This window comes from Centroberyx affinis, unplaced genomic scaffold (genome assembly GCF_046629955.1).
Source record: "Centroberyx affinis isolate AG114_WGS23_722 - 3 ecotype Tasmania unplaced genomic scaffold, CSIRO-AGI_Caff_v1 ptg001387l_1, whole genome shotgun sequence".
NCBI classification, from domain to species: domain Eukaryota; kingdom Metazoa; phylum Chordata; class Actinopteri; order Beryciformes; family Berycidae; genus Centroberyx; species Centroberyx affinis.
Window position 1 is genome coordinate 64,523 of NW_027279870.1, and position 26,745 is coordinate 91,267.

At 40.3% G+C, this 26,745-nt stretch overlaps 1 protein-coding gene across 1 annotated transcript in view; it reads right to left on the bottom strand.

The window, feature by feature from the left end:
• Positions 1 to 23,300, bottom strand: part of LOC139649674 (uncharacterized) — a 34,502-nt gene extending 11,202 nt beyond the window's left edge. The window contains exons 1-3 of the mRNA XM_071526149.1: positions 23,257 to 23,300; positions 21,870 to 21,886; positions 21,170 to 21,499 (exon numbers count right to left, since the gene is read on the bottom strand). Of these exons, the coding sequence (XP_071382250.1) occupies positions 21,170 to 21,499; positions 21,870 to 21,886; positions 23,257 to 23,300 (391 nt within the window). The remainder of the gene's footprint in view (positions 1 to 21,169; positions 21,500 to 21,869; positions 21,887 to 23,256) is intronic.
• Between the last annotated feature and the right edge of the window lie 3,445 nt (positions 23,301 to 26,745).

The following is a 26,745-nucleotide window of genomic DNA, read 5'->3' on the forward strand; positions in this document are numbered from 1 at the left end:
AATGACTTGACTGTGTATGTACGGGTAACAGGAGTCACTCCACTCCTCCAATCTTGCGATGGCTGTAAATAATGTCTGTAACCATAGTAACGTTTACTTCATACCAATATGGTGACTACCATCGCCTGTATTTTTGGTTTACCAGACACCAGTAACACCAATTACCTGAATCACCAGTTTATCCATAAGATCTTCAGAAACTGCCAACAATAGCTGCATTGTTTTCTCTTTTTGAACATTTAGCTATGATGTTCTTTTCTTCTTACTGCTTTCCTCCATTGATGTTGCTGTGGCCGCTAACCTCACCTTGATAGCCACAACCAGCTCACCACTGGCCACGCCCATACAACGTACCCACAGGAAATGGTTTATGCCCTAAAAAGTCCCAGCATTCCATTATTAAAAAGCCAATTTCAGGCAAATTGGGAGATTTAGGCCTGAATACATAGACCGATAATGCAGAATATATCTTATTTATTTAAAGTTGTTTTAATCTCAAACTAGAAGGGCACTCAGAGAGCGCAGACTTCCGCCAAGGTTCATGCTATTATTGCTTGTTCGTGAGTCGGATCCGGATCCACTCCAAAATTTAATGGGTTCTTCCTTGGCCCATGCTACACCCTTCCACAAAGTTTCATGAAAATCGGGCCAGTAGTGTTTCCGTAATCCTGCTAACAGACAAACAAACAGACAAACAAACAAACGGCACCGAAAACATAACCTCCTTGGCGGAGGTAATTAAGTTGTGCATTGCAGCATTAAGATCCTACCCTGTCTCATAGAGCATGTACTTTCTTCTTCATCTTTCCAGAGACTCTTCCTTCCCCCCATCACTCACTATGGACTGTTGTCACTGTTTTATTGGCGGCTCTGCTGGTGGTGGTGGGACTACATCACTGTCTGAAACACGGAGGTAGGCTACAGAAAAATAACTACCTAGAAATATGTATAAGTAACTGCCAAAATAAAGGAAATGTTTGCTCTATAGAATAATTATGCAGTTAAAATCCCATCATGCTTAGGGTGTGGCTTAGAGTTCTGACAGCATAGAATAGAATAGAATAGAATCGATGCCGAGGAGAGGTGAAGTTATTGTGATGGCTCCTGGTGGACCAAAACACCCTGTTAATACACTTTATGCTGGTGTTTCCTTAATTTTGGTGTTTCCATCCCTCTATCACTCCTGTCCCCTCCATCCTGTATTGCTATCCAGTGTCTTTATCTTTTATTTTTATTGGTGGGATGGGTATCCCACTCTTCTGGAGGAGGAGACAGAGATCAGAAGTGTCAGGATCAGAACAAGGACTCAAACGCAGACACGCAGACTGAGGCTGAGAATACTGTTCAAAAACGTCTTTACTGAAGTAGTTGGCAGGTACAGAGTCATAGACAGGCACAGTTCAAACACAGTTGGTCACAAAGCAAAATACCAGTAGGGCTAGGCAAGCAGGGGCAGTCCAAAGAACGGGCATGGTCAGAACCAGGCAGACAGAAAAATATTCAGCAGAGCAGAACAGGTAATGGCGGGAACGACCTAGGTAGCAAGCTAGAACGATCTGGCAAAGACTGAAGGGAGAGTTGGGCTGATTATCAATATGTGTTCTTGTGAGTTCTTGTGTCCTCCGTGACGCGTTTTACGTAATATCTACGAAGTACGATTCCAAAACAAAAGAACGACAGGTCGGAGGACGGATAGAAACCCCGGAAGTTTCCTTGCCAACCTCAAAATATTGAGGATGCATCGGATGGTGACTTGACCACTGACCAATGAATTGAAAGCCCCAAGATTCATTGCGACAACGGTGAGCAGCGCTGTGGTCTACAGTACAGAGCCAGTTAACAGCTGTGTGTCTTAATTAATCAGCGCGTGATGTGAAGCACACAGTCCATCTCTATAAAAAAAAAAAAATTGTTTAAAGTTTTCTTTGTGTTTCCTGAAAACACAGCAAAGAGGAAGATAGAGCAACACAGAACAATTTACACAAGAAACATGCTATATTTGCTGCATTGTTTTTGGAACACTTGCCTTTAAATGCCTCTTGCTTCTCCTGTTTTTGTATTGATCCTACTCTTTTTCCTCTTCTGTGCTCTAGCGGTGACCTGCTTTTCCTCTGCGATGCCAACAGCAGGATCGGACCCAGACGTGGAGGATCGAACAGGCGGGGAACACCAACCATGTATCAGTATATTGTTGTTATTATGGAATTTATCTTAGCCTATACCTTCCTACTTAGCAACCCTGCAAAAAAAAAAAAAATCCATGTGAAGGCATTTAATGTCGAGTCTTAAAATCCTGTTTTTCTCAAATAGGCATAAATTGATCTATCAACTCTTTTGACCTCTATTGGCAACCACTGGGAAATGCAACATAATGCATAGAATTGATCTCCTCCGTTATGAGTTTCTTCCTCTCAAGCTATGGTGGCCTATAGCTAATCCAACAGAAACATCAAGTAAAGAGGAAATTTATCACCAACTGGAATATTAGTACTGCTTTGTCATTTGCTTTATTGCCTTGAGAACGAGGCTTTTTAGCGTTCGTAGTTGAAATGTGTTGCAATGCCAGAAAGTGAGTTTTGAAAGCCAGAAATCTCAGCGGTAATCATTGAGATGTTGGTATTGATCAACATTCCTATCAACCCCCCATAGATATATTATGTTTATTTAGTGCTATAGGACAGGAAAAACCTGTATTATTGCCCCATTAAAATGTGAAACATTCAAAAGTGAAAAATCTGCTAGTGGGTGAGATAAATCCAAGTTCCAGCCTTTTGAAATAAAGCAGATCAATCCACTGCTGTCAAGATCATGTCTCGTGATTTAAGACAATTCTTGAAATACGTTGACTTGCATTAGAAGAAAGTGAAATTATATCACATTAGCAGAATTTTTCACTTGTGTAAAGAAAAATAAAATCTTAAGACTCAAAGTTAGCCTAAATGGCTTGTTATGATGTAAAGAAATATGTTTTTTTTTAAGTGTACCTATGTATATATACCTGTCTGCCTACCTACCTGCTATTTTAGGTATTTGTGTGAGATCATGTTGGTATCCAGTTTATATTTTCCTACAAAGTTTGTTGAAATACAGGATGACAATATATATATATATATACGTATATTTTTTTTATGTTTCAGTCTCTGGAGAGGCCAGTGTAACTAATCCACCCATGGCGACGTATGCGGTCATCACAAAACACAGCAACGAGAGAGGTACTTTATTTGACGTTATTTTTACTTTACTTTGACTTCACTTGTATTATTATACCTGTGGAGCATGTGGCCACAGCAAGTCTGTGACATAACAACTTGTGTCTCAGTTATTGGAGTACTTTAGAAGCACATGTAATTTTGTAATTTTCAGAAACACAAAATGCTACATGTAGCACCTTTTGATCAGGTAAACAGCTAGAAAAGGAAAAATGAATTACTTCTTGTCAAAGTTCACCACCCTGCACATTTACGCTTGCAATGGTGGAGTAGACATCGCTTTGGTGTCACAAGCAGAAAAGGTTGTGAACTAGTGAGTTGCTGGACTGACATTTGCAAAGCATTTTCAAAAGGTCTGTTTGCATTGTCTCTCAGTCTGGCTGTGATAATTTGAGCTTCTCTGACAAACCACATGAGAAAACCACAGACAGAAAATGTAGAAGGCCCCCCGCTCTAGACTCTGTAGCAATGAGGAAGACTTTATGTAGTTTGCCTCATACAGTACAATAGGTAAGCATTATGTCTTGAGATATCCATGTAAACTTAACAAAATGTGGAAATGAGTTACAGCTAAACATTATGTGAAATATCACAATAACAGCACAGTTGACTGAGGCAGCTCTAGCAGGGCAAAAAATTTGACAAGCTGATTTGTTGGAAAGGTGACATGGCAGAGCATTTTGCAATAACAGACATGGCTCTCTTTCCAGTTCAATCTGTTAGTGTTCTATAGCTCAAGACACACTGCAGAACATGTCAACCATTAAAAAATCTTTACTCTTAATATCTTATTTTTCTTAAGGCAAATGAAACATTCTACCAACCTGCTGAGATAATTCTACTTGTTTCCAAAGCAGAAAGAGGAGTGTCCAGTTCCTCCGCGAGGCCGATTCCCTCCGCAGGAACCAACCCACTTTTAACAGATGAGGGCCACTACTATTCTATTATTCATTAGGTAAGACTGAGGGCAATACAGATCTTTTAAACAGCGTCTCTTTGCTCTAAATTTGATTAAATACTCTTCTTATGGGACCTCTCAGTCTTGTTAGACTGTATGAAGGAGAGAGAGGGAGGAAAGGCACAGGACATGGGAAGGACTCAAACTCACCATGTTGCATCAGGCCGATCCAGGCCTGATTCTTGTGCCCTTCCAAATGAAAAGGACAATTTCAAGGGATGTCTTTAAAAAATGCTAAATATCAGTCTGGGAATTGCTACATGAAATTAATATGTCTATAATTCAAGAATGGAGGTGATCCTATCCTCAAAAAATAACTACTTTGTGAGTAATTATTCAGATATTTACCCATACTGTGCTTCAATTTCTTGCTATCAATCATCAATTTAAGTGTCACATTTTTCAAATTAAACTATATCTTAAAATAAGGCAGTTGTTTTAAGATAGTTACTTGATTCAAGGCAAATCTTAAAGTAAGTTGAGTTGTATTGGAAAAGTGAATTTATCTCACCCCACTGATTGTTTTTTCACTTGCCTTGATAAATAAGTAAAATGAGGCCAAGTAGAAGTTTAAATGACATGATTTTTTTTTGTTTTCATCATCATGACAGCTATTGTATCCTGTGTGTATTACAGGTCACTCAAGGAAGAGACGCCTGACTGAAGGAATAAGGAGGGACTTTGTTTAAAGAAGTGTGTTGGGTGGAAGTAACAAGTCACACTCTGTGTTGTTACAGAAATTGAGTAGCTTTTATGTGGACTTGTCCTTTTTAGTATTTTTTACTTGACTAGGTTTTGACTGAAATATTTTATTTTGCTACATCTTAAATTCCATCAATTCCAGAGTACAAAAATTGGAAACTGGACAATCTTAAGTTACGTCTACATCAAACAACAAGTCCTCCAACCCATACGACCACATAGGTCGTTTGTTCCTAGTCTCTAATACGACCCACAGGAGCGTTTCCTAAATTAGCGCCCCTAGCGGCAGCAGGAGATGGCAACAAGTCCTCCAACCCATACAACCACATAGGTCGTTAGTTCCTATACGACCCACAGGAGCTTTTCCAACGTGATCTCACAAAAATACGTTTGGCTAATGGTTAAATTTAGGCAAGTAAAACAAGTTTGGTTAAGGTTAGGGTTAAGGTTATGGTAAAGTTTAGGCAAATAAAACAACTTGGGTTATGGTTAGGCAACTAAAACAACTTGGTTAAGGTTAGGAAAATGGTTTGATCATGGTTAAATTAAAAATGTTTTAAATGTGACTCACGGTTGTATGTCCTTTAGAAACGCTGGGAATCGACCCTCTGGTTGCCGACATCAAAGGCAATCGTATACGCCCATCCGCCATCCCCGACCACAACACCCTTACTTTCCACCGTGCTACTTCAATGTTGAGAGAGAAACTTGACAGTCACATGACGTGGACGCAGACCAACGTAGCACATTGTCGTTATTTACACGACCGCTAGAGGTCGCTTAAAATGTAAAACGTTTAAAACGTAACTATAGGTCGTGATAAGCTGCTTGGGGGAGGACAGTCTCACATCAAACCTGCAGAAACGTTAAGGTAATGCTGAGTTAAATTAATATTAAATAACATTAATAATATCAAATGAGAAATTTTTTCAGGATGTAAAACATCAGCGCTAAACATCAGGTTTTGGTGTCAGTACCTCAGAATCAAAGAGCGAGGGTTTCTTTCTCTAGAGCTCTGCACCGACGCTCAACAACAGGGAGAAATCCATTGTAGAGGAGAGAAACCGTTTTCTCCACCCACAGGAGCATAAAATAGACCAGAATGCAATGCAGCCACAAGACATGCTTTTAGTAAGGGGCGTGACCAAAACCATAGACTTGCCCCAAGGTTCCTGAACTTATTGGCTAGCCAGCTATATTTATATGAGAAGTAGGTTTCTCACTCAGCAAAGGCAATGTTACATGGTGATGAATGAAGATGATTTTCATCAAGCCTAAATACACACATTGATTAAATCACTTTTTAAAACAGTAACAGAAGAACCAAGTAAGTCTGCATATGTCCAGATGAGCAATGTTTTCAAATTCCTGAATTTCCCCAAGGGGATTAATAAAGTGCTATCTTATCTTATCTTATCTTATCTTATCTTATCTTATCTTAAATCTCATTATTTTAAGAGCATTAATTGGAGTGTTGTGTATATTCATAATAAAAGACAGCAGAGCCTCATTTAATAGTTAAATATAGTACAGATAGTATAGGTTGTGTATATTTATGAAGGCAGTAAACATTCTGTACATTCATAGCTAATGACAGTGTATCTCAATGAACTGGAAATGATCTGGATTGACTGTACAGTTAAAAGTACATGGACTGTTGAAAGCATTTAAAAATGGACATGGTTCTCATCATCATTATAGCCTTCATCTGAAGGTTTCAAATACCACACTTCATCAGGTTCTATTTTTAAGAGCGTGCTGTTTGTTTGAGAGTGCAACAGTTAAACCACCTTGTTCTCTCTGCTCTGCCTGTTCAGACGCCTGAAGACGCTGTTTACAAGAACAGAGGTGGTGAATCTTTTAAATAGACACAATGTGGTCAAGAGCAAAGCAGAATCTTTTGTAGAGAACAGTTTGTCTTGTACCAGAACTCTGAATTGGTAGCCACAACTGGCTACCAATGTTGTTACAACTGTTAACATAATAAAGTTCCATTAACATACTAAACCATTAATGGAATAACAATTTGCAGTTTATAATGTAATAATCCTGTTAACATAATACATTTCCCATTAATGTTATAAAAAATACTGACCTTGGACAACCATTTTGAAAAGATACATATCTGTTTTCATTCTGAGCATCTGATTTGTTTTAACTTTTCAAACAGGGGTAAACATGCACCATACAAACCATACAAACATTGATAACTGATGAATAAGGAAATGGCCTCAAGTTCAAACTTTCATTTTTCTCTGCTGCCCCCCAAAGGCCTAAAATTGGTAGTGGCAAATTAAAGAAATGCTCTTTATATGTATATTTTAATACCATTTTTGTTTAGTGGGGGTACAAGTAATATTCAGAAATAATTTCCACAAAATAATCATATCTTTAACATGTCCTAGGCCAGACACCATTATTTATATACAGTTTGTATTTGTACTGCAAAATGTCCATCATATGTCCATCTCCGTCTCATATTTAGTCTTAAAATTATATTTTTCTTAATACATGTGAAAAATTATCTTAATTGGGTGAGCTAATTCCCCTTGTTTATGCAGTTTCAAGAAGAGTCAGTATCTTTAAACAAGGCAGATCACTCCACTAGTATCAAGCATCAAATGCTTTGTGATCAGAGATGGGTGATCCGTTATCACACATACACTCCTGTTCGCTCTTGCTCCTCACCTAACTTTTTCACATCTTTCAAAGTTGTGTATTACGCAGAGACTGAAACAACTCTTTAATTTTGCCCTCAAATTACAGCAAGTCACAAGCAAGTTTCAGGTTTAATCTAGGCTTTTAAGGACATGTCTTTGTAGCCCAGTTAAATTTAACTGATTGAGTTAAAACTGTTATAGTATGTCATCCCCACTAGGGGGCGGTAATTATACATGTAGAGGATCTGTACTGCACTTGTTGAGGCAGAGTGGAGACTGAGAGAGAGAGAGAGCTACAGTGAAAAGAAGTGCAATTAAAATTTAAGAATTTGGCAGATTTACCCAGTAAAAGTAACAGAATTTGAGTTTGGTTCTCTAATAAGCCGCTATACTTCACTGTGTGACCAGGGAGGATCGCTTATTGAGTTTTGTTTTCAAGACTCTCTGGTTGTTTGTTTCTGTACATGATTCTAAGAGAGGGAACGCCAGTCTACCAGCCAGTGATCACAAAAGATCTGCTTGAAGAGGCCGTGGGGTTCTTCCTGTGTATGCCACTTTACTGTCCCACGAGTGGATGTTCGCCGCACGGATTTCAGATAAGCAAGAAAATTATTAAAAGGGAGGCCTCCATCCACCCAAACACACAAAGATAAACTAAACAAAATCAAACTACCCGGGCAGATGTGGACAGTTATTATTATTTTCATTTGAAAGATTAACAGAACTGAACTGAGTTGAAAAGCATAAACTAAACTGAACTGAACAGAGTCTCCTGACTTTTTTTTTTTTTGGACTGGAACGTTTTTCTCCAGAGTGCACAATTTCTTTTTTATATTTGATTTTTTGGGGTGGGGTTTTTTCAAAGGTTTTATTGAGTCAGATGTTTTGTGTAACAAATGTCGGCTGTTGTTATTTTCTTAAGACCTGCTGTCCTGGTGTTTTACTTCAACTCCTCCTTTCGAACCTGATCTAAAATAATACCTTTTCAGTTCATCTAATTCTGGGTCTTGTTGAAAGGTGTTACATCTTGTTATTGCAGGCAAAGCTCCAGAATCACTCAAGACACGTTAATGAATATAAAAGCCAGTGCAACATACAGAATAAAACAGAGCTCTGTATTTTTCTTTGAGAAAGTAGATCATGTTCAAGAGTATGCTAATGCAGACTTGGAGGTTTGTTTGTATACACAGTTCTAGCAAATAAAGTTACAGATGTTGTAGTTGTCCAAGTCCTCTCTCTTGGCACAAAATGCTGTGAAAGTAGAAGTGTATTCAACTTCCACCTCCACAAACTTCTCTTCTGCACCCTTTGGAGGAGTGTGAGTTCCACTCTGTGAAGTCCACCCTCAAAGCAACAGGTGACAGAGGGTCACTGAGGAGGTTTTCAGGTTGGTCTTAATTGAGGTTGAAGGCATCCTGACCTCTAAACCTCTGAGTTACATGTCCTCCACTATTGTAGACCTTGACCCTATTACACCAAATCTCCTTCTTATGGGGTAGCAGCTCCTTACCTCTCATGGTCTACCCACAGTCAGAGCTCCTGAGCTGGCAGCACTGGAGACAAAGCCAGATCTTGACTGATATCTTCTGGTCCAGGTTAATCAGATACTACCTACAAGGCCTACAACCTTCCCAGAAGTGGCAGAATGCCATGGAGAACATCTCAGTAGGTACCACAGTGATGCTGGCCGACCTTCAACTACCAAGAGCCCTCTGGCCTATCAGCTGTGTAGTCAAGGTGACCCTGCAGTGCAGATACTCATGTCACGATGTAGAACTCTCGATGTGCCCCCTTTCTTTCTAATCCTTACTGTAGTAGTGCTTGATTTTTGTACTGATAATATTCTGTAATTGTCTATTGTTTTTATTGAGGTTACTTCGGGTGGTATCTCTGTGCTCTATTTCTACGTCTAGTACTCTCTACTAATTAGACTATGAGTACTAGCATCTGTGTTCTAATGATTATTGATGCTGGTCTTGTATTTAAGGGAGTCGACAGTCTTGCTACACCCTGAAGAAGACAGTGTCGCTGTCGAAACATTTTTTTTAAGACAATAAAGAATTCTGCATCAGAGCTGTGGGAGTGCGGTGACAAATTTTTACATTGACAGATGTGGAATTCAACATCAAAGATAAAGTTTACCCATGCCCAGTTTTCTGGCTGGTTGTGCTCCCTAAACGTCCGGATGACAGCACTCCATAGACATGTCACTGCTGGCCTTTCTGGCCTTTCCACATTTTTAATGCAAATGTGGGGACGGCATCATCTCTACAAGCCAAATAGAGAAACCGCTTCATCGTTGGAACTACGGTGAGCGGTGCCTTGACACCAAGACTCTATCCACCTGACGCACACAACTTCAGGTGTGCTTGTGTTCCCTGCCTGCTAGCGAACTCTGCTGCTGTTATGGAACTGATTGTAACCTCCAGGGTGGGTAGCTGTGAATAAAACAACAGATACAAGCTGACTAAAAGAATTTAATTAGTGTTGGTTTCAATGGAGAGTCCCATGGTCTAAATGTTACATGGTCTAGAGGCCTTTCCACCCCACCAAAGTGAAAAAAATGGGGAAACTTTTTAGGCAACGCAGCCCCTTCTACATCCTGACCGGGTTGATGCACCCTCAATCCCCCACACCTTCAAAAAACGCAACATAGCCTATTTATAGCCGCATTAAAGTTTAATCATGCACAAATAATCAGAACACACGTAACAAAATATTCAAGAGATCGCAACAATGCGCTCTCACATTAAAATGAAACTGAAACTGCAACAAAGTTACGCACAAAATTCTGTCATATTTTCAGCCACATTAAAGAAAAATTGCATCAAGTTTAAATTACAATTAACCATACATAACATAGTGGTTACAGAAATTAGAACACCAGTATTTTGAATCAAACTGCAATAAAGATTCACACGATCCACCACGTAAAGAACAAAGAATAACACATGCATAGGCTCAGAAACAGATGACATGGACAAAAAGAGGATCCATCCAGGATCCAGGGCCTGTGCTCCTGATTTGTCTGTGCTCCCTGTTCCTCCTTTTCGGGCTTCCCCTTTTTCTGACTCCCGCTCGGTTTCTTCTCCTGGTCTCACTCCAACACATCTCTCCGTTTCTCTCGCCTCCGATTCCTCACTCTCTCTCTGTCCCTCTCCTCTTTCCTCACTCTCCTCTTTTTTAACTTTAGATGTCCCACCTGACAGTTTCCCTGATTTTAGCCAGTTGTGCATATTTGCATGAATTAAAAAGCAGGAGCTGGAGTGCATTTTGGGTATATTTATTTATTTATTAAAATGTAAGTTTTTAATTTTAAATACAAATTTTAAATTAAAATTTTACAAAGGAAATGTTTAAATTTCATGTTTTTATTTAGTGAAAAATCCCACTTGAAAAAATTACAGTGTAATGGTGTAATTATTACACCATTACACCACCATTACATTCACTACACTGCGCGCACCACACTTTGGGAATCCCTGAGTTATAGGATTGTAACATATTTACTGTCAGATTTTGTAATGATGGAGGTTTATTTCTCCGTCTAATCACAATGAGCCCACTATTGTGTTTAGTTATTATACACAACATAACATTAAGTCACCTTATGTAACATTATGCAGGTGTGATACACTGAATTACAGCCACCGTGGAATAATGCAAAAGTCAATTATTACAATATTACAATACATTTAAAACAATCAATCATGATAGAAAAAAATATAAACTATAAACATCCTGTAAAACTGAAAGCATCACAAAGCAGCTGCTGTCATCAGACTTGAAAAACTTGTTGGTCAGCTCTCCTGTTGAATCAGTCCTGATGAAGGATCCATCTTTAACTAACAGCTAACTATCAGCTATGCTAACTGCTACACTGGAGCTCTATGTTTACTGCTAATGTGTTGATGTTTAGTCTGCTGTCTTAGGTGGCTTTCACACCAGCATCGTTTGGTCTGGACTTTAGGACCTTTTTGCTAAATTTAGATAATTTTGACCAGTGTGAACACACCATGACTTGGGTGCGGACCAAAATCTTGCAAAACGTTTGCCAAAAATCGGCGGCCTCGGTCCTCTTCCATTCGGAACGAGGTGTAGATCATTTTGGCGTGAAAGCAACTTTGATAAAGTCCGAACCAAAGAGAGGAAATTACGATATGTACACGATTTGCTCTTTCACAGCAGGTTGTTTGGGTTGTTTTTAGCCAATTACAGCAAAGAGGAAAGAGTTTCTAATTCTAGCTTGCTCAGTATTGTAGTGACTGTGGAGTCAATAACGATATTCTTTTCTCCTGTTTCACTTGGTAAGGAAACACAATTTTTCTTAAGTGCAACACAGCATACCCACCACCTATTTTAAGAAAACAAACGTACACTCACCTAATGCAGCATTATGTTGACATGAGAGTTCTTCTGTCTTGTCAATATGTTTCCCAAATTATTTGACCCTTCATTATACATATTTTACGCCTTGAAATCTCACCAGCTAGAGAGAAACCTACCGGCTGCCCCAGAGGAAGTACATGTGACGCAACGCAGAGGATTACGTCGTCAAAATAAAAGTAATAGCTAATGGCAAGGTGTAGCATTATGCAAATGTTCTATGTTTGTACTCCCACCAAGATATCTGTCCAATAGGTCCGCTTGATATTATAGTCGGTGTGAAACGAACCGGACCAATACAATGTAACAACCTAGAGAACTCTGGTTCAGACTTTAAGCGGACTTTGTGGTGTGAAAGCGCCCTTACAGTTGGTCTTGTCTCCACTACATGTGAGCTCCTGTTATGTTTTGTCCTGCAGTGTCAGTCCTGTATTGTGTGACTGTCTTGTAATCTGTCAGCAGCAGTTAACCAGCTCAAACTCTTTGTCCACCTGTTGGACTTGGTGAATAAAAATTATTCAGAATCTGAAATTAACAGGATGTTTTTTCTCACTTATTTACACATTTATAAATCCCATTATAGAAGTTTGTGTAGCAGAGAGAGGACTAAAGCATAAACACTGAGAGTGCTGACCTGAAATTAAAGCATTAGGCTGCATGAATATCCTGCTCAACTCATTTTCACTTTCTAATATGTTAATGTGTGCTTTAATAATGTGAAACGGAGGATGTGAATAGAGATCAATAACCTGCTCAAGGCTCATTCAACATCACAGCACTGGTTGGAAATAACAGAATAGAAATGAAAAATCAAATGCTCAATTTGATAACACCAGGGATCTCAATGAAATTATTTTGTGTGTAGTTAATGTCAACAAATGCCCTAATTATTAACTGCAGAAATTAAAATAGTCTAAAATGACCACCTGTGACTATTTAATGGATCACTCTTCCTTCTTGCCCCCTTCTCTCTCTGTTGTCTCCTTTCCTTTCATACTTCCTCCTCTTCCTCCTCTTTCTTCTGTGTTTGATTAGTGTCAGCTCTTCCCTCAACATCCTTATCTTCCTCCTGTAGCTCTTCCTGACTCTCTGATTCTTTCTCATTGAAATCCATGTTGGATTTCTCCAGCTGCTCTGTGATTTCCAGAGGTTTTACTTTCTGCTGTTGTTCTGCCCGAAGCTCTGTCTCCTGTCTGAGCTCTTGCTTTTCTCTCTCTGCTGCTTCTTGCTGTATTTTGAGGTCTGTCTTCTCTGTCTCCCTCTCTGTTACTTCTCTGTTGACTGACTGAAGCTTCCTCTCTGTCTCATCCATCTCTTTCTCCTTCAATTTCACATTGATTTGTTCCTTCTTGTTCTCTGCTTTTGTCTTTGTTTCTGTCACTCTAGTAATTTCACCCTCGTTGTTCTCCAGTTCTGTCTCTGTCTTCTGTAGCTGTTTCTCAATTTCTGCCTTGTCTTTCTCCTGTAGCTCTTCCTGATGCTCTGCTTCTCTATTGTCAAACTCCAAGCTGGATTTCTCCAGCTGCTCTGTGATTTCCTCCAGACTTTCCAGAGGTTTTACTTTCTGCTGTTGCTCTGCCTGAAGCTCTGTCTCCTGTCTGAGCTCTTGGTTTTCTCTCTCTGCTGCTTCTTGCTGTATTTTGAGGTCTGTCTTCTCTGTCTTCCTCTCTCTCTTGTCCCTTTGTTTCTCTGTCTCCTCTAATTTCACATCGATTTGCTGCTTCTCGTTCTCTGCTTCCCTCTTCCTTTCTGTCGTTCTAGTAATTTCACTCTTGTTGTTCTCCAGGTCTGTCTCTGTCGTCTGTAGCCGTTTCTCAATTTCTGCCTTTCTCCCCTCTAGATCTTTTTTGGCCTCTAATGGAGGCTTTTTTCTCATCTCTTCTACTATCAAATTTGCTGACTGAAGCTTCCTCTCATTCTCATTGTTCTCCTCCTCCTGTGTCTCTACCTCCTCCAGTTGTGATTTGAGTTGTTTTCTCTGGTTTCCCAGTTCCTTCTGCTCTCCCATCAATTTAGCAAGTAGTTCTGTCACCTGTTTCAATTCGTTCTCTATCTTCTCTCTCTCATCTATCTGTTTCTCCTTCAATTTCACATTGATTTGCTCGTTCTCGTTCTCTGCTTTCCTCTTCCTTTCTGTCTCTCTAGTAATTTCACCCTCTTTGTTCCCCAGTGCTTTCTCTGTTATCTGTAGCTGTTTCTCAAGATCTGCCTTTCTCCTCTCTAGATCCTTTTTGACCTCTAATGGAGGGTTTTTTCTCATCTCTTCTACTATCAGATTCGCTGACTGAAGCTTCCTCTCATTCTCATTGTTCTCCTCCTCCTGTCTCTCTACCTCCTCCAGTTCTGATTTGAGTTGTTCTCTCTGGCTCTCCAGTTCCTTCTGCTGTCCTGTCTTTTTAGCAAGTACTTCTTTCAGCCATTTACATTCGCTCTCTTTCTCCTGTTGCTCTTCCTCAAGTTCTCTCTTCCGTTTCATTGATGCAGTAACCAGCCTTTTCAACTGTTTCTGATCGTTCTTTTTTTTCTGTAGCTCTTCCTCAGGTTTTGCCTTTTTCTTGTCCAGATCGTTATCTGCCCCTATTTCTGCCATCAGCTGCTCTCTGTCTCCTTCCATCAGAAACTGAAGTTCATATTCTGTGTCATTATTTATAGATTTGGTCTTCTTCTCTCCTTCTCTTTGTTCAGTTTCATCTTCATGGTGCTTCTTGGTCTCTGTGTGCAAATAGAGGCAAGAAACAGTGTTGAAGTTCACATTTACTGTATTTATGCAGTGTTGCCTTTTGTAGAGAAAATGTATGAAATTGAACACACAACTGTAGGAGCACAACAGAAATGTGATGCTGAAGCTAAAAACACAGTTGTATATTAAAATGACAGCATATAAGACATTTTACTTGCCTTACAGCATATGAAGCATTTCATTCCAAAATGAAACAAAAAACTTTTCTGACAAATTGACTGGCAGCATGTGAGTAAAATTCAATATGGAATACTATTAATTTTCTTCTACCCTGTAACTTTACAAAATCTTTTTTTTTTTAAATATCACAAGTATTTATGTTTTTTTTTATATTGAACAATAAACCCTTCATATCACTAACCATCAAAGATCTGTGATAGTAACTTTACATTAAGGAGAAGAAAAATTAATTTGTGATTTACTGATTTTGTTTCGTCTCCATCTCCACACAACAAAGACGACTGCAACAATACACATGAAGACAACAGCAAAGACAATGCTGATAACAGCAGAACTAGACGGGAAGAAATCATCTGAAATGATAAAACACAGAACAGCATGGCATTTATATAAAACTAGACCTCAGCTGTTTAAAGCTAATAAAGTGTCCATATCATGAATAGAAAACAATTTTACCTGGAACTTGAATGTGTGTCTCCCTGGTCTGGTTGATGTTCTGCTGTTGAACTCTACAGGTGAACCTGTTGGTGTGGGTCTTCTCCACAGTCACTCTGCTGCTGACAGTATAGAGGCCATCAGGACCTCTGACTGTCTCTGTAGGTCCAGCAGAGAGGATGTTTCCCTCACCGTCCAGCCAAAACACCTCAGGGTCTGGGTACCAGCCTTTAGATTCACACACTAAAACCACTTCACTGCTGTTTTTGGTAATCACAATGACAGGAGAGGAGACAGCACCTAATGATGAGTAAGAGGAGAGAGAAATTTCAGACAATGGTTTTAACATAGCTACTTCACTGCACTCCACTAATAATAATAATAATAATACATTATATTTGTTGAGCGCTTTTCTAGATACTCAAAGATGCTTTACAGACAATAACAATGAATAAATAGTACATAGAATATAGAATAGAACATGTCGAGTGAGAGAAAGAGAAGACAGTTAAAATAAAATAAAAGGCCAGGAGGCCAAAGGAGAGCTAGAGATTAAAAGCAGATTTGAAAAGGTGTGTTTTAAGGGATCTCTTGAATGTGGAGAGTGAGGAAGAGTCTCTGATGTCCTTTGGGAGAGAGTTCCATAGGGAGGGAGCAGCAATCGAGAAGGCCCTGTCCCCCGAGGTCATTATTTATAGATTTGGTCTTCTTCTCTCCTTCTCTTTGTTCAGTTTCATCTTCATGGTGCTTCTTGGTCTCTGTGTGCAAATAGAGGCAAGAAACAGTGTTGAAGTTCACATTTACTGTATTTATGCAGTGTTGCCTTTTGTAGAGAAAATGTATGAAATTGAACACACAACTGTAGGAGCACAACAGAAATGTGATGCTGAAGCTAAAAACACAGTTGTATATTAAAATGACAGCATATAAGACATTTTACTTGCCTTACAGCATATGAAGCATTTCATTCCAAAATGAAACAAAAAACTTTTCTGACAAATTGACTGGCAGCATGTGAGTAAAATTCAATATGGAATACTATTAATTTTCTTCTACCCTGTAACTTTACAAAATCTTTTTTTTTTTAAATATCACAAGTATTTATGTTTTTTTTTATATTGAACAATAAACCCTTCATATCACTAACCATCAAAGATCTGTGATAGTAACTTTACATTAAGGAGAAGAAAAATTAATTTGTGATTTACTGATTTTGTTTCGTCTCCATCTCCACACAACAAAGACGACTGCAACAATACACATGAAGACAACAGCAAAGACAATGCTGATAACAGCAGAACTAGACGGGAAGAAATCATCTGAAATGATAAAACACAGAACAGCATGGCATTTATATAAAACTAGACCTCAGCTGTTTAAAGCTAATAAAGTGTCCATATCATGAATAGAAAACAATTTTACCTGGAACTTGAATGTGTGTCTCCCTGGTCTGGTTGATGTTCTGCTGTTGAACTCTACAGGTGAACCTGTTGGTGTGGGTCTTCTCCACAGTCACTCTGCTGCTGACAGTATAGAGGCCATCAGGACCTCTGACTGTCTCTGTAGGTCCAGCAGAGAGGATGTTTCCCTCACCGTCCAGCCAAAACACCTCAGGGTCTGGGTACCAGCCTTTAGATTCACACACTAAAACCACTTCACTGCTGTTTTTGGTAATCACAATGACAGGAGAGGAGACAGCACCTAATGATGAGTAAGAGGAGAGAGAAATTTCAGACAATGGTTTTAACATAGCTACTTCACTGCACTCCACTAATAATAATAATAATAATACATTATATTTGTTGAGCGCTTTTCTAGATACTCAAAGATGCTTTACAGACAATAACAATGAATAAATAGTACATAGAATATAGAATAGAACATGTCGAGTGAGAGAAAGAGAAGACAGTTAAAATAAAATAAAAGGCCAGGAGGCCAAAGGAGAGCTAGAGATTAAAAGCAGATTTGAAAAGGTGTGTTTTAAGGGATCTCTTGAATGTGGAGAGTGAGGAAGAGTCTCTGATGTCCTTTGGGAGAGAGTTCCATAGGGAGGGAGCAGCAATCGAGAAGGCCCTGTCCCCCGAGGTCCGGTGCTTGGTGCTGATGGGGGGGGACAGGAGGTTGGCATCAGCAGACCAGAGGCTGCGGGTGGGAGTGTGCCGGTGAAGGAGCTCAGTCAGATAGGGGGGGAGCCAAGTTGTGGAGAGCTTTGTAGGTGATGAGGAGGAGTTTGAATTTAATTTGCTGTAGGATGGGGAGCCAATGGAGGTTTTGCAGGACAGGGGTGATGCGATCGCGGGCATGGGAGCGAGTGAGCAGACGAGCCGCAGAATTCTGGATGTGTTGAAGTTTTCTGAGGATTTTGGAGAATGTACCATAGAGGACGCTGTTGCAGTAATCCAGTCTGGAAGTGATGAATGCATGAATGAGTGATTCCGCGGCTGAGAAAGAGAGAGATGGACGGAGACGGGCAATGTTTTTGAGGTGAAAGAAAGCTGTTTTGGTAATGTGATTGACATGTTGCTCAAAAGAGAGGGTTTGGTCGAAGATGATGCCAAGGTTGCGGATGTGAGGGGACGTCAGCACAGTGGAGCTGTCGATGGTGAGGGAGAAGTTTTGGGTGGATTTGATGAGAGCTTTTGGGCCAATGGTGATGATTTCAGATTTGTCACAGTTCAGTTTGAGGAAGTTGGTTTGGAGCCAGGACTTCAATTTCCATGATGCAGTTGGTCAGGGTTGAGTGGCAGCGGTGATTGCATTGGTGGAGATGTAGAGCTGAATGTCATCGGCGTAGCAGTGGAACTTAAGTCCATGACGGCGGATTATGTGGCCAAGGGGGAGCATATGTACATGATGAAGAGAAGGGGGCCAAGCACTGAGCCTTGAGGAACAACTTGGGATAGGGGAGAAGAGGAAGATTTGCAGTTGTTGATGCTGATGTACTGGTGTCTGTCAGTGAGCCAGGAGAGGGCAGTGCCGGTGATATTGAAGATGGTTTCAAGGCGGGTGAGGGGGATAGAATGGTTGATGGTGTCAAATGCCGCACTGAGGTCAAGCAGGATGAGAATATTGAGATTTCCTTTATCAGAGGAGAGGAGAAGGTCATCGGTAACTCTGAGGAGGGCTGTTTCGGTGCTGTGTTTAGTTCGGAATCTGGATTGGAATGATTCATACAGGTTATTGGAAAATAGGTGGGCTTTGAGTTGTGAAGCAACTGCACGTTCCAGGATTTTAGACAGAAAGGGGAGGTTGGAGATTGGTCTGTAATTATTAGGGATGTTAGGATCGAGCCCAGGTCTTTTGAGGATGGGGGTGGCAGCAGCAAGTTTGAGGGTGAGAGGGATGGAGCCAGTAGTCAGGGAGGAGTTTATTGTTGTGGTGATGAGTGGACATGAAGTGGGAAGACAGGCCTTGACAAGACTAGAGGGGATGGGGTCCAGGGTGCAGGTGGCAGTTTTCATCCCCACCATAAGGTCAGAAAGGTCTGTAGGGGAGACTGGGGTGAACTGAGACAGGGACTGGCAAGTTAAAGGGGGACAAGTGAGAGAAGGGGGGGCAAATGTAGGAGTGGCCAAGTTGTTATAGATGGTCTCTATTTTTGTTTGAAAGAATGACAGGAAGGAGTTGCATTTGTTGACTGTGAAAGATTGGGAAATGTTGTCCATAGGTTTGAGGAGTTTGTTTATTGTTGAAAATAGGACTTTGGGGTTACCGGAGCCAGACTGTGAGCTGAGAGTAGTACGTGGAGCGGGCGTTGGAGAGGGCATCTTTATATTGTTGCAGGTGTTCTTTGTGAGCTAGATTGTGTACTGTGAGACCTGTTTTCCTACAGTCTTTCCAGTTGACGCCCACAGTTTTTCATCTGGTGGAGTTCGGGAGTGTACCAAGGAGCAGAGTGAGTGAAGGAGACTGTTTTGGTTATGATGGGTGCCAGCTGGTTGAGGCATGAGGAGAGTGTGCGGTTGTAGTAGTTGGTGAGGTCAGTGGGGGTATGGAGCTCAGGGAGAGGGGAGGTGGACATTTTTTCGATGAGGGAGGATGAGAAAGAGGGGGGACAAACGGAGTTGAACTTACGGAAGTTTATTGTGCGTTTTTGTTTTGGCATGGGGGTGGGGATGTCGATGTCCATGGTGATGGCTAAGTGGTCGGAGATGGTGAGGTCAGAGCCAGAGAGTTGATGTATGCTGAGACCAGTGGAGCAAACCAGATCCAGGATGTGTCCGCGGTTGTGGGTGGGGAAATTGACATGTTGTGTGAAATTAAAACAGTTCAGTATTTCCATGAATTCAGTGGTTGTTGTGGAGTCCGTAGAGTCAATGTGTATGTTAAAGTCACCTAGAAGGAGGATGGAAGGTGAGAGAGAGCAAAGTTGAGTAAGGAAGTCAGAGAAGTCGGAGAGAAAAGATTGGTTTGGTTTGGGGGGACGATAAACAACAGCCGTGACCAGAGGTGTGGGGCTGGAGAGTTTAAAAGCCAGATATTCAAATGAGGGTGGAGGTGGGATGGAGATGAGACTTGTCTTAATGTCCTGCCGGTGTACCACAGCAATGTCACCACCTCTTCCCTCAGGTCGTGGTTTGTTGATGTATGTATATCCATTAGGTGTAGTCAGGTTGAGTGAGAAGTAGTCCAGGGGTTTTTGCCAGGTTTCGGTGAGGCAGAGAAAATCAAGTTTGTTGTCCAGTATGAATTCGTTGAGAATATCACTTTTATTGTTGAGGGACCAGTTGTTGAACAAGACGAGTTTCACACGGTTTTGCATTCTGATTGGTTGAGAGGATCTGGCTAGGGGTCGCAGATTGGCTGTATTCAAGTGCCTTGTGTTGTGATGACGTAGGGAGGAAGTGGGTGTGCGGCAACAGGACCACAGAGACGGGATTGAGGTGGCAGAAGCGTAGTTGTAAATAAACTTACGACCGGAGTCTCTGTGGACAGGACGGGGTTGGCGCAATATCCCAGCTTCTTTTAGAATATCCATACAGTCCGGATATGAGTGGCTGTTGAGTTTGAAGAGATCTGCTGCGGAGTAAAAGGGTGTCATGGACGAGGAGCAGGACGCTAGCCGGTGAAATTCTGGAGAACTCAGACTGACGTTAAGGTACGCTCCAGAAATGACAGTGTTAGACCAGGCGAGCTAACCGCACCTGGAGAGGAGTTCTTGTTGGGCTGTGCCTTGCAGCAGCGTCGTGGCAGGTGAGCAACATAAAAGAAATAAATCCAATGAATGAATCCGATCGATCGGGACAGTGGTGCGGTTGGTAGCATGTAACCAAACTCAGACGACCAGGTTAAAATTAAGAGAGATCGCTTTAGAAGAAAACTACTCAAAATAACGTAAATTCAGGTAGCGAAGCGGCAGCCAAGCGCACCAGCGTCCGCCATTACACAATGTAATCTGTAAACTGCACTATTACTGAAACCCACAAACACAGTGCCTAAAATGATACAAAGTCCTCGTGTCCTTGTGAAACACTTTTAAAATGTACTGCACACTATAAACACGCTTTCAGATCAAAATCGATGTACTTGGCGATCTCTTAGTGAAAGACGTGCAGAATCGATGACTGTAGATTAACACTAAAGTTGTGTTTCTGTAGGAAATCACAGCTTCTTGCTGCCTGTGCTGGCATGTAATTGTGTGTTTTATGTGAAGATGCACACACACACACACACACACACACACATATGCTCACACACACTCCAGTTGTCTTTATACCAAATGCCAAACTGCACTACTTCATCTTTCTCAATGGAACAGAGGAAAACTGAGAGAGGAATCACATTTTATATCAGAAATACCATTGCATGCATGTTAAAAGCTAGTTCAATCCAGTTTCTCAAACAGTGATGCTGCTGTGACACAAATCTTTCAAAACATACTGTACACTGTGTGACTTACCAACAGTGAGTTGGATGGTAGCTTCACTCCGTATTGAGGGAATGAAGCATCTGTATTTCCCTTCATCAGAGAGTTTCACTCTGAAGAGTTTCAGTGAGACATTTCCTTTCCTCAGTTCATCCAGAAACAGTCCTGTCCGATGCTTATACAAAGGATTTTGAAATATCAGTTGACCATTTTGGTGAATGTGGATGTACTGTGGGTTCAGGTCAGGTCTGGTCCACTCCACTATCATGGCATTGATGGCAGGTTCAAGGCGACATGGTAGGATGACATCATCACCAGCTAGTGCTACTATTGGTTGAGGTGAGCCAATCACCTGAGACTGCCCTAAGAGAAAAAATATGAAGACAAACACGAGCACAGTTGTAACTGACATCATCAAAATGAATTATTATAATCTAAAAAGAAGAAATAATCCTTCCACTACCTTTTAGTCTTTATCACAAGTTAGAAAGATGAGATTGAAATAGCTATTGTACTGGAAAACAGGGAGAGACACAAAAATCATAAAACCAAAGCTGGTCTTATGAGAAAAAGAACGCAAAAATTTGAGTAAAATCAGAAAAAATAGACATGATATTAAATTTGTATGGTAGAAATATATTTTTCTCTGATTTTGGTGCCAGTCCTCTCATCACATATTGGTTAAGATGACCAATGTGCCAAACTGGTCCTGTCAGTGTACTGGTCAGTTTACCTGTGGTAACTGGGAGGCTGTGGAGGAATAACAGACAGAATCCAAAGCAGCTGCACAGACTCCACTTCATTTTCCTCTGTGAACCAAGATGGACACCGAGGCTGAAGAAGAACAGCTGCTGAGACAGATTATTCAATTCAATTTCATTTCAAACCAAATTTTATTGTCCTGTGAGGTAAATTTGCAGCGAAGTTCTTGAATATTCCCTCTATATTTTTGACAGATTTTAAGCATTAGTGTGGTAGTAAAAGCTTGTTTCAAGAACTTTCCAGCATCATGTGCTGTTATATTATTATCATTATTTCATTTCAATCAGTCTGTGTCAGATCCTGATTAGTGTAGTACTACAATACTCTTAAATACCATTAATGTAGATGATTTTACCATTAAAATACCTTTACAGGTAAGAACAAGTAATAGAGTAGTCTTCTCAATTTATCCATTTGTATGTTTGTCCGGTAAAATACAACTTAGAAACAATGGGTCACTGTATCTGTAACAGACAGTACATCCACCATGTTGAATAATGTAACAGGGATCTGATCAACAGCGCCCCCTGCTGGTCGGTGCTACATTTTCACGTCCATGTTCCTGTAGGACAAATTAATTAAATTTAAAATAATTTAATATCATACTGTAGGCTATATTACGCTTGGAGTGTGAATCCAAACGAGTCTTGGTTGACCTGTTTCAAACATTACACTTTTAAACATTTGAATAAAATCAGAGAGGTTTCACTTTCAAAGACCAAAGACTGTTGTGACTTTAAAACGTTTTTTGAAGCTGTCAGGATGATTAAGATTTGATTAAGATATTACACTGATTAAAACGCATCGTTTCTAAGTTACAATGCAAGTCCAATCCTCTCAATAAATTACGCTACTGACATGTAAACTCATAATAACGGACAGTTTGGTGTTCAGAAACAAAGGACTTTATGTTTAAACCAGGTATGTCAAACTCAAGGCCCGCGGGCCGAATCCGGCCCGGCACCTCATTTTATGTGGCCCGCGAGAGCTTGCAAAGAATATAATTTGCGCAATACAATTCTATGCTGCGTTAAGGAAGTACGGTGTCCATAAACTACATGTCCCAGAATGCATCCCGATTTTGGGACAGCATAGGAAAGCCCTGTGTTTCACGGACTTTTTCTGGCAAGATAATCGGCCTTTTCCGGACGTGTTTGGACCTGTGTTGAGGTGGAAAACTGACTTTTCCGGACGTATTTGGACCATGTGTGCAGGTGCACAGAGATTCCCGGTGAGTGTACAGTGATATCTGATAATTTGCGACAGTAGCCTATACGGGAGTGAGCTGACATTTAACGAGGGGTGTACAGTGACAGAAATCTCCGGTACACAAAAGTTGTGCGTTCTCGGGGAATTACGGATGTGTGGCGATCCGAATATCTCCTGGCACGTCGCCAGACATGTCCGGTTACAGTGCGTTTCCGTACGCGTGTACAGAGATGTACAGGACGGAAACGTAACGTTTCGTCAAATGAATAAAAAAAACATCGATTACCATGGCAACGGTAGAAGCTTCGAAGCATTCGGGTCAGCCCTAGTTGACGCAGAGGGAAGGCAATTTAATGAGAGATGGGAAAGCGAATACATGTTTGTGAATACATGTTATTTGTAACGAGGCAGTGCCAAAGGAATACTTATTAGGAATAGTTATTCATTATTAAGTTATTACTAAAACCAATAATAATCGAATGCAGAGGCAATTATGTAATATGATAACAAGTAGATACATTTATAATAGTCTTACATTTACAACCGGCCCTTTGAGGGCAACCATAATGCTGATGTGGCCCGGGATGAAATTGAGTTTGACACCCCTGGTTTAAACGCTCAAAATAACCTGTAAGCTGTTTGTAAAAGGCAGTAAAATGCCGTTGAATTTTTAAATTATGAATTATTATTACATTTCATATTACATTTCGTATAGAAATCTGAGTGTAATAAGCGAACCCTACATGTGAAAAAAATGTGGTTGAGAGGAAACCTGCAGCTGTGACGGCAGACCTGCTTTTATTCTAAAAATAGATGATTTTGTATTTCTTTTAATTAAAAGTTAGGAAAAGCATCACTAGAATAAACAATTTAAGAATAAGAATTTAATTTAAAAAGCTGACATACCTGTTGCATGATAGAGTCACCTCACCTCAGAGGAAAGTACTGTATAGACGGCACGGCCAAAGTCCACAAATAAAATAATAAAAAAAATAAAACAAACAGTGGACTGTTTTCACCCTGGTCATCTGTACTGGGCATGAATGTGTCTTTACTGTCTATCTGCTGCATGATTAAAAATACCGTGGGCGTGTTTATTAGAGTTTAGTCCATTTTAACAATATTTAAGTGTGCATGTCTACCATCTTTGCTTAATCTTGTTAATCTTTTGTTAATATTTATATACATATATATATATCATATCATATTATATTATATTGTTAATCTATATTAACAATGCTGTGACTGTGCTTGGCTTTCTTCCAGAAATTTCTTCTCATCAGGGTGGAAAATTCTCTGAAACAGCATGTAGACTGTCATGGGACACTAAAACTCTCCACTGAAGCGCAGACTAAATTATTTTATCCACCTCCAGGAAAACTGACAGTGTATGTCAGGTGAAGAGGTCACATAGATGGATACACACACACACACACATACACACACACACATGCGAGCACACACACACACACACCTGTTCAACGGCAGATAAACTCCATTTCATTTCAATTTCATTGTAGGATTTCCTGAATGTTTTCCTGTAGCTGTGGACAGGCAGAACCTCCATCAATGTGGCAGTTGACTGGACGATATCTGATATTTAATAAAAGGACAATATATAGGTCCCACCCTGTAGTATATAGTGCCACGCACTGATACTGATGTGTTGAAGTTACTGATGTGGAGGCGGAGTAACATGATGTGTTTTTGGGTTCTGATCTTAGGTCAGAGTGCATGTCGTAAATTGGGCTAATGGATACTAAAATATTACAGCAGCAGTCAAATCTAAAGCTCCTGAAATGTGAGCGATAACAACATGTGTCTGGAAAAGGAAGTGTTGATGAGAGAGGAGATAGGTCTCCAAGTACTGCAGGGGGGCAGAGCAGGACCTTTTATTCATGCTCTAACATCTACACCCTTTCTAATGTGTGTGTGTGTGTGTGTGTGTGTGTGTCTGAGGGAGAGAGAGAGAGAGAGAGAGAGAGAGAGAGAGAGAGAGAGAGAGAGAGAGAAAATATTGAAAACGGTCTCATTTCAGAATCACCAACAGGTCCAACATGTGGACAGATAGTTTGACCTGCTTAACTGCTGCTGACAGATTACAAGACAGTTGTGTGAATGAACATGCTTTAACTTCACTATACTGAGCTATTATCAACGAATAAACCAATATTATCAATATATCTTATCTTATGCTGGTCTATGTGTTGTGGCAATTTGTTATGTTTCATTATCCTTTCATATGTGTTCACATTGTGTTTTTCAATTCTCCTCTGCATATTTGAATGTTGACAGTCCAGATTGTATGTACACACTGTGTCACTGCGAGTACAATGTCTTGAGAAAGGTCCAACGACCAAATGCCGACAACAGGGATGCTGGAAGTAGGGGTGCTGAGGGGGCTGCAGCACCCCCTACTGGCGGGGGGCTGTAACTGCAAGGCTAAGCCCCGTCACACTGTAGATTTCAGATGCTTTGTGTGTTCATTGTTTTAAACTTGGAGTGGTGGTGCTGCTGGACGATTCGTTATGTAGGCTATCTCAATTTCCTGTCTCGCTGGTTACAGGGCGTATGAATTGATTATATTTAGTAAGTTACGTTATTTCTTGTTTCTGTCACAGATCTGGTAGTGCGACATGCTTCGAATGAGAGCAAGAGGACGTCTGTAGTGTGGAGTTGCGTTTTGGAGTGCGGTCTTCAATTAATTCAGTTATTATTAATGTTTTCGGTTACTGTGTGTGTGTGTGTGTGTTATAAAGTTCAAGTGCCTTGTTCTATTGCTACCCATATAGCGTGGCTGTGGCTCACTCAACAATAAATCGTCTTCTGATTAGGAATAAACCTGGATTCCGTGTGTGAACTGTCCATAGCTGAATATGGTACTATGCTGCTTTGACTTACAGCATGTTGGTGTTCAAGTTTGCTGTCTGTTGTAGTGTAAAATGTTCTAAAACTGGTGTAAAATGTTGGCCATTCAAATTAATACAAAAATCATGAATGTTGCGCAGCATTTAATATGACGTCATTATATAGACTTTCTCTCAACACCCCCAACTCTGACTGACTTCCAGCATCCCTGGCCGACAATAAAATAAGCAGAGGTGATTCAAGTGCACTGGAATCTACTTTTTTTTTTAAAAAGGACAAACAATTTCAGTGGATTTTATTCCTTATACCATGAAAAGAACGCAATGGTGTATGTGCAACTTTTATTTGTTTTAAACCCTGTGCTCAACCCACTTTTCCCCCACAGGACAATAAAGTTTGATTTGAATTGAAATTTAATTATTTGTTTTCTTCTTGCCTGATATTCAGACTGAAATGGTCATTTTGTTTTAAACTTCATTATTCATAATGAATCTAACAAAAGTGATTCAGGATCTGGTGCCAGGCAAGTTTTGTTGTTTCTAATGCTAACAGCTGCTGAAACTGTTAACTATTTGTGTTCCTCAGCAAAACTCTGACATGTCAAGAAAAATAACATTATGGGAAGGATCAAGCAACACAGGGGCTGAAACAGATGAACTTTCTGTAGAGAGAAACTGTTAAAATGTGAACAACTGGTCACCGCTGGTTTCTAAAGAAGAAAGCTAAACTGGTCTATATGCTGCTGTTTCCTCTGTCACTGAATAAAAGAG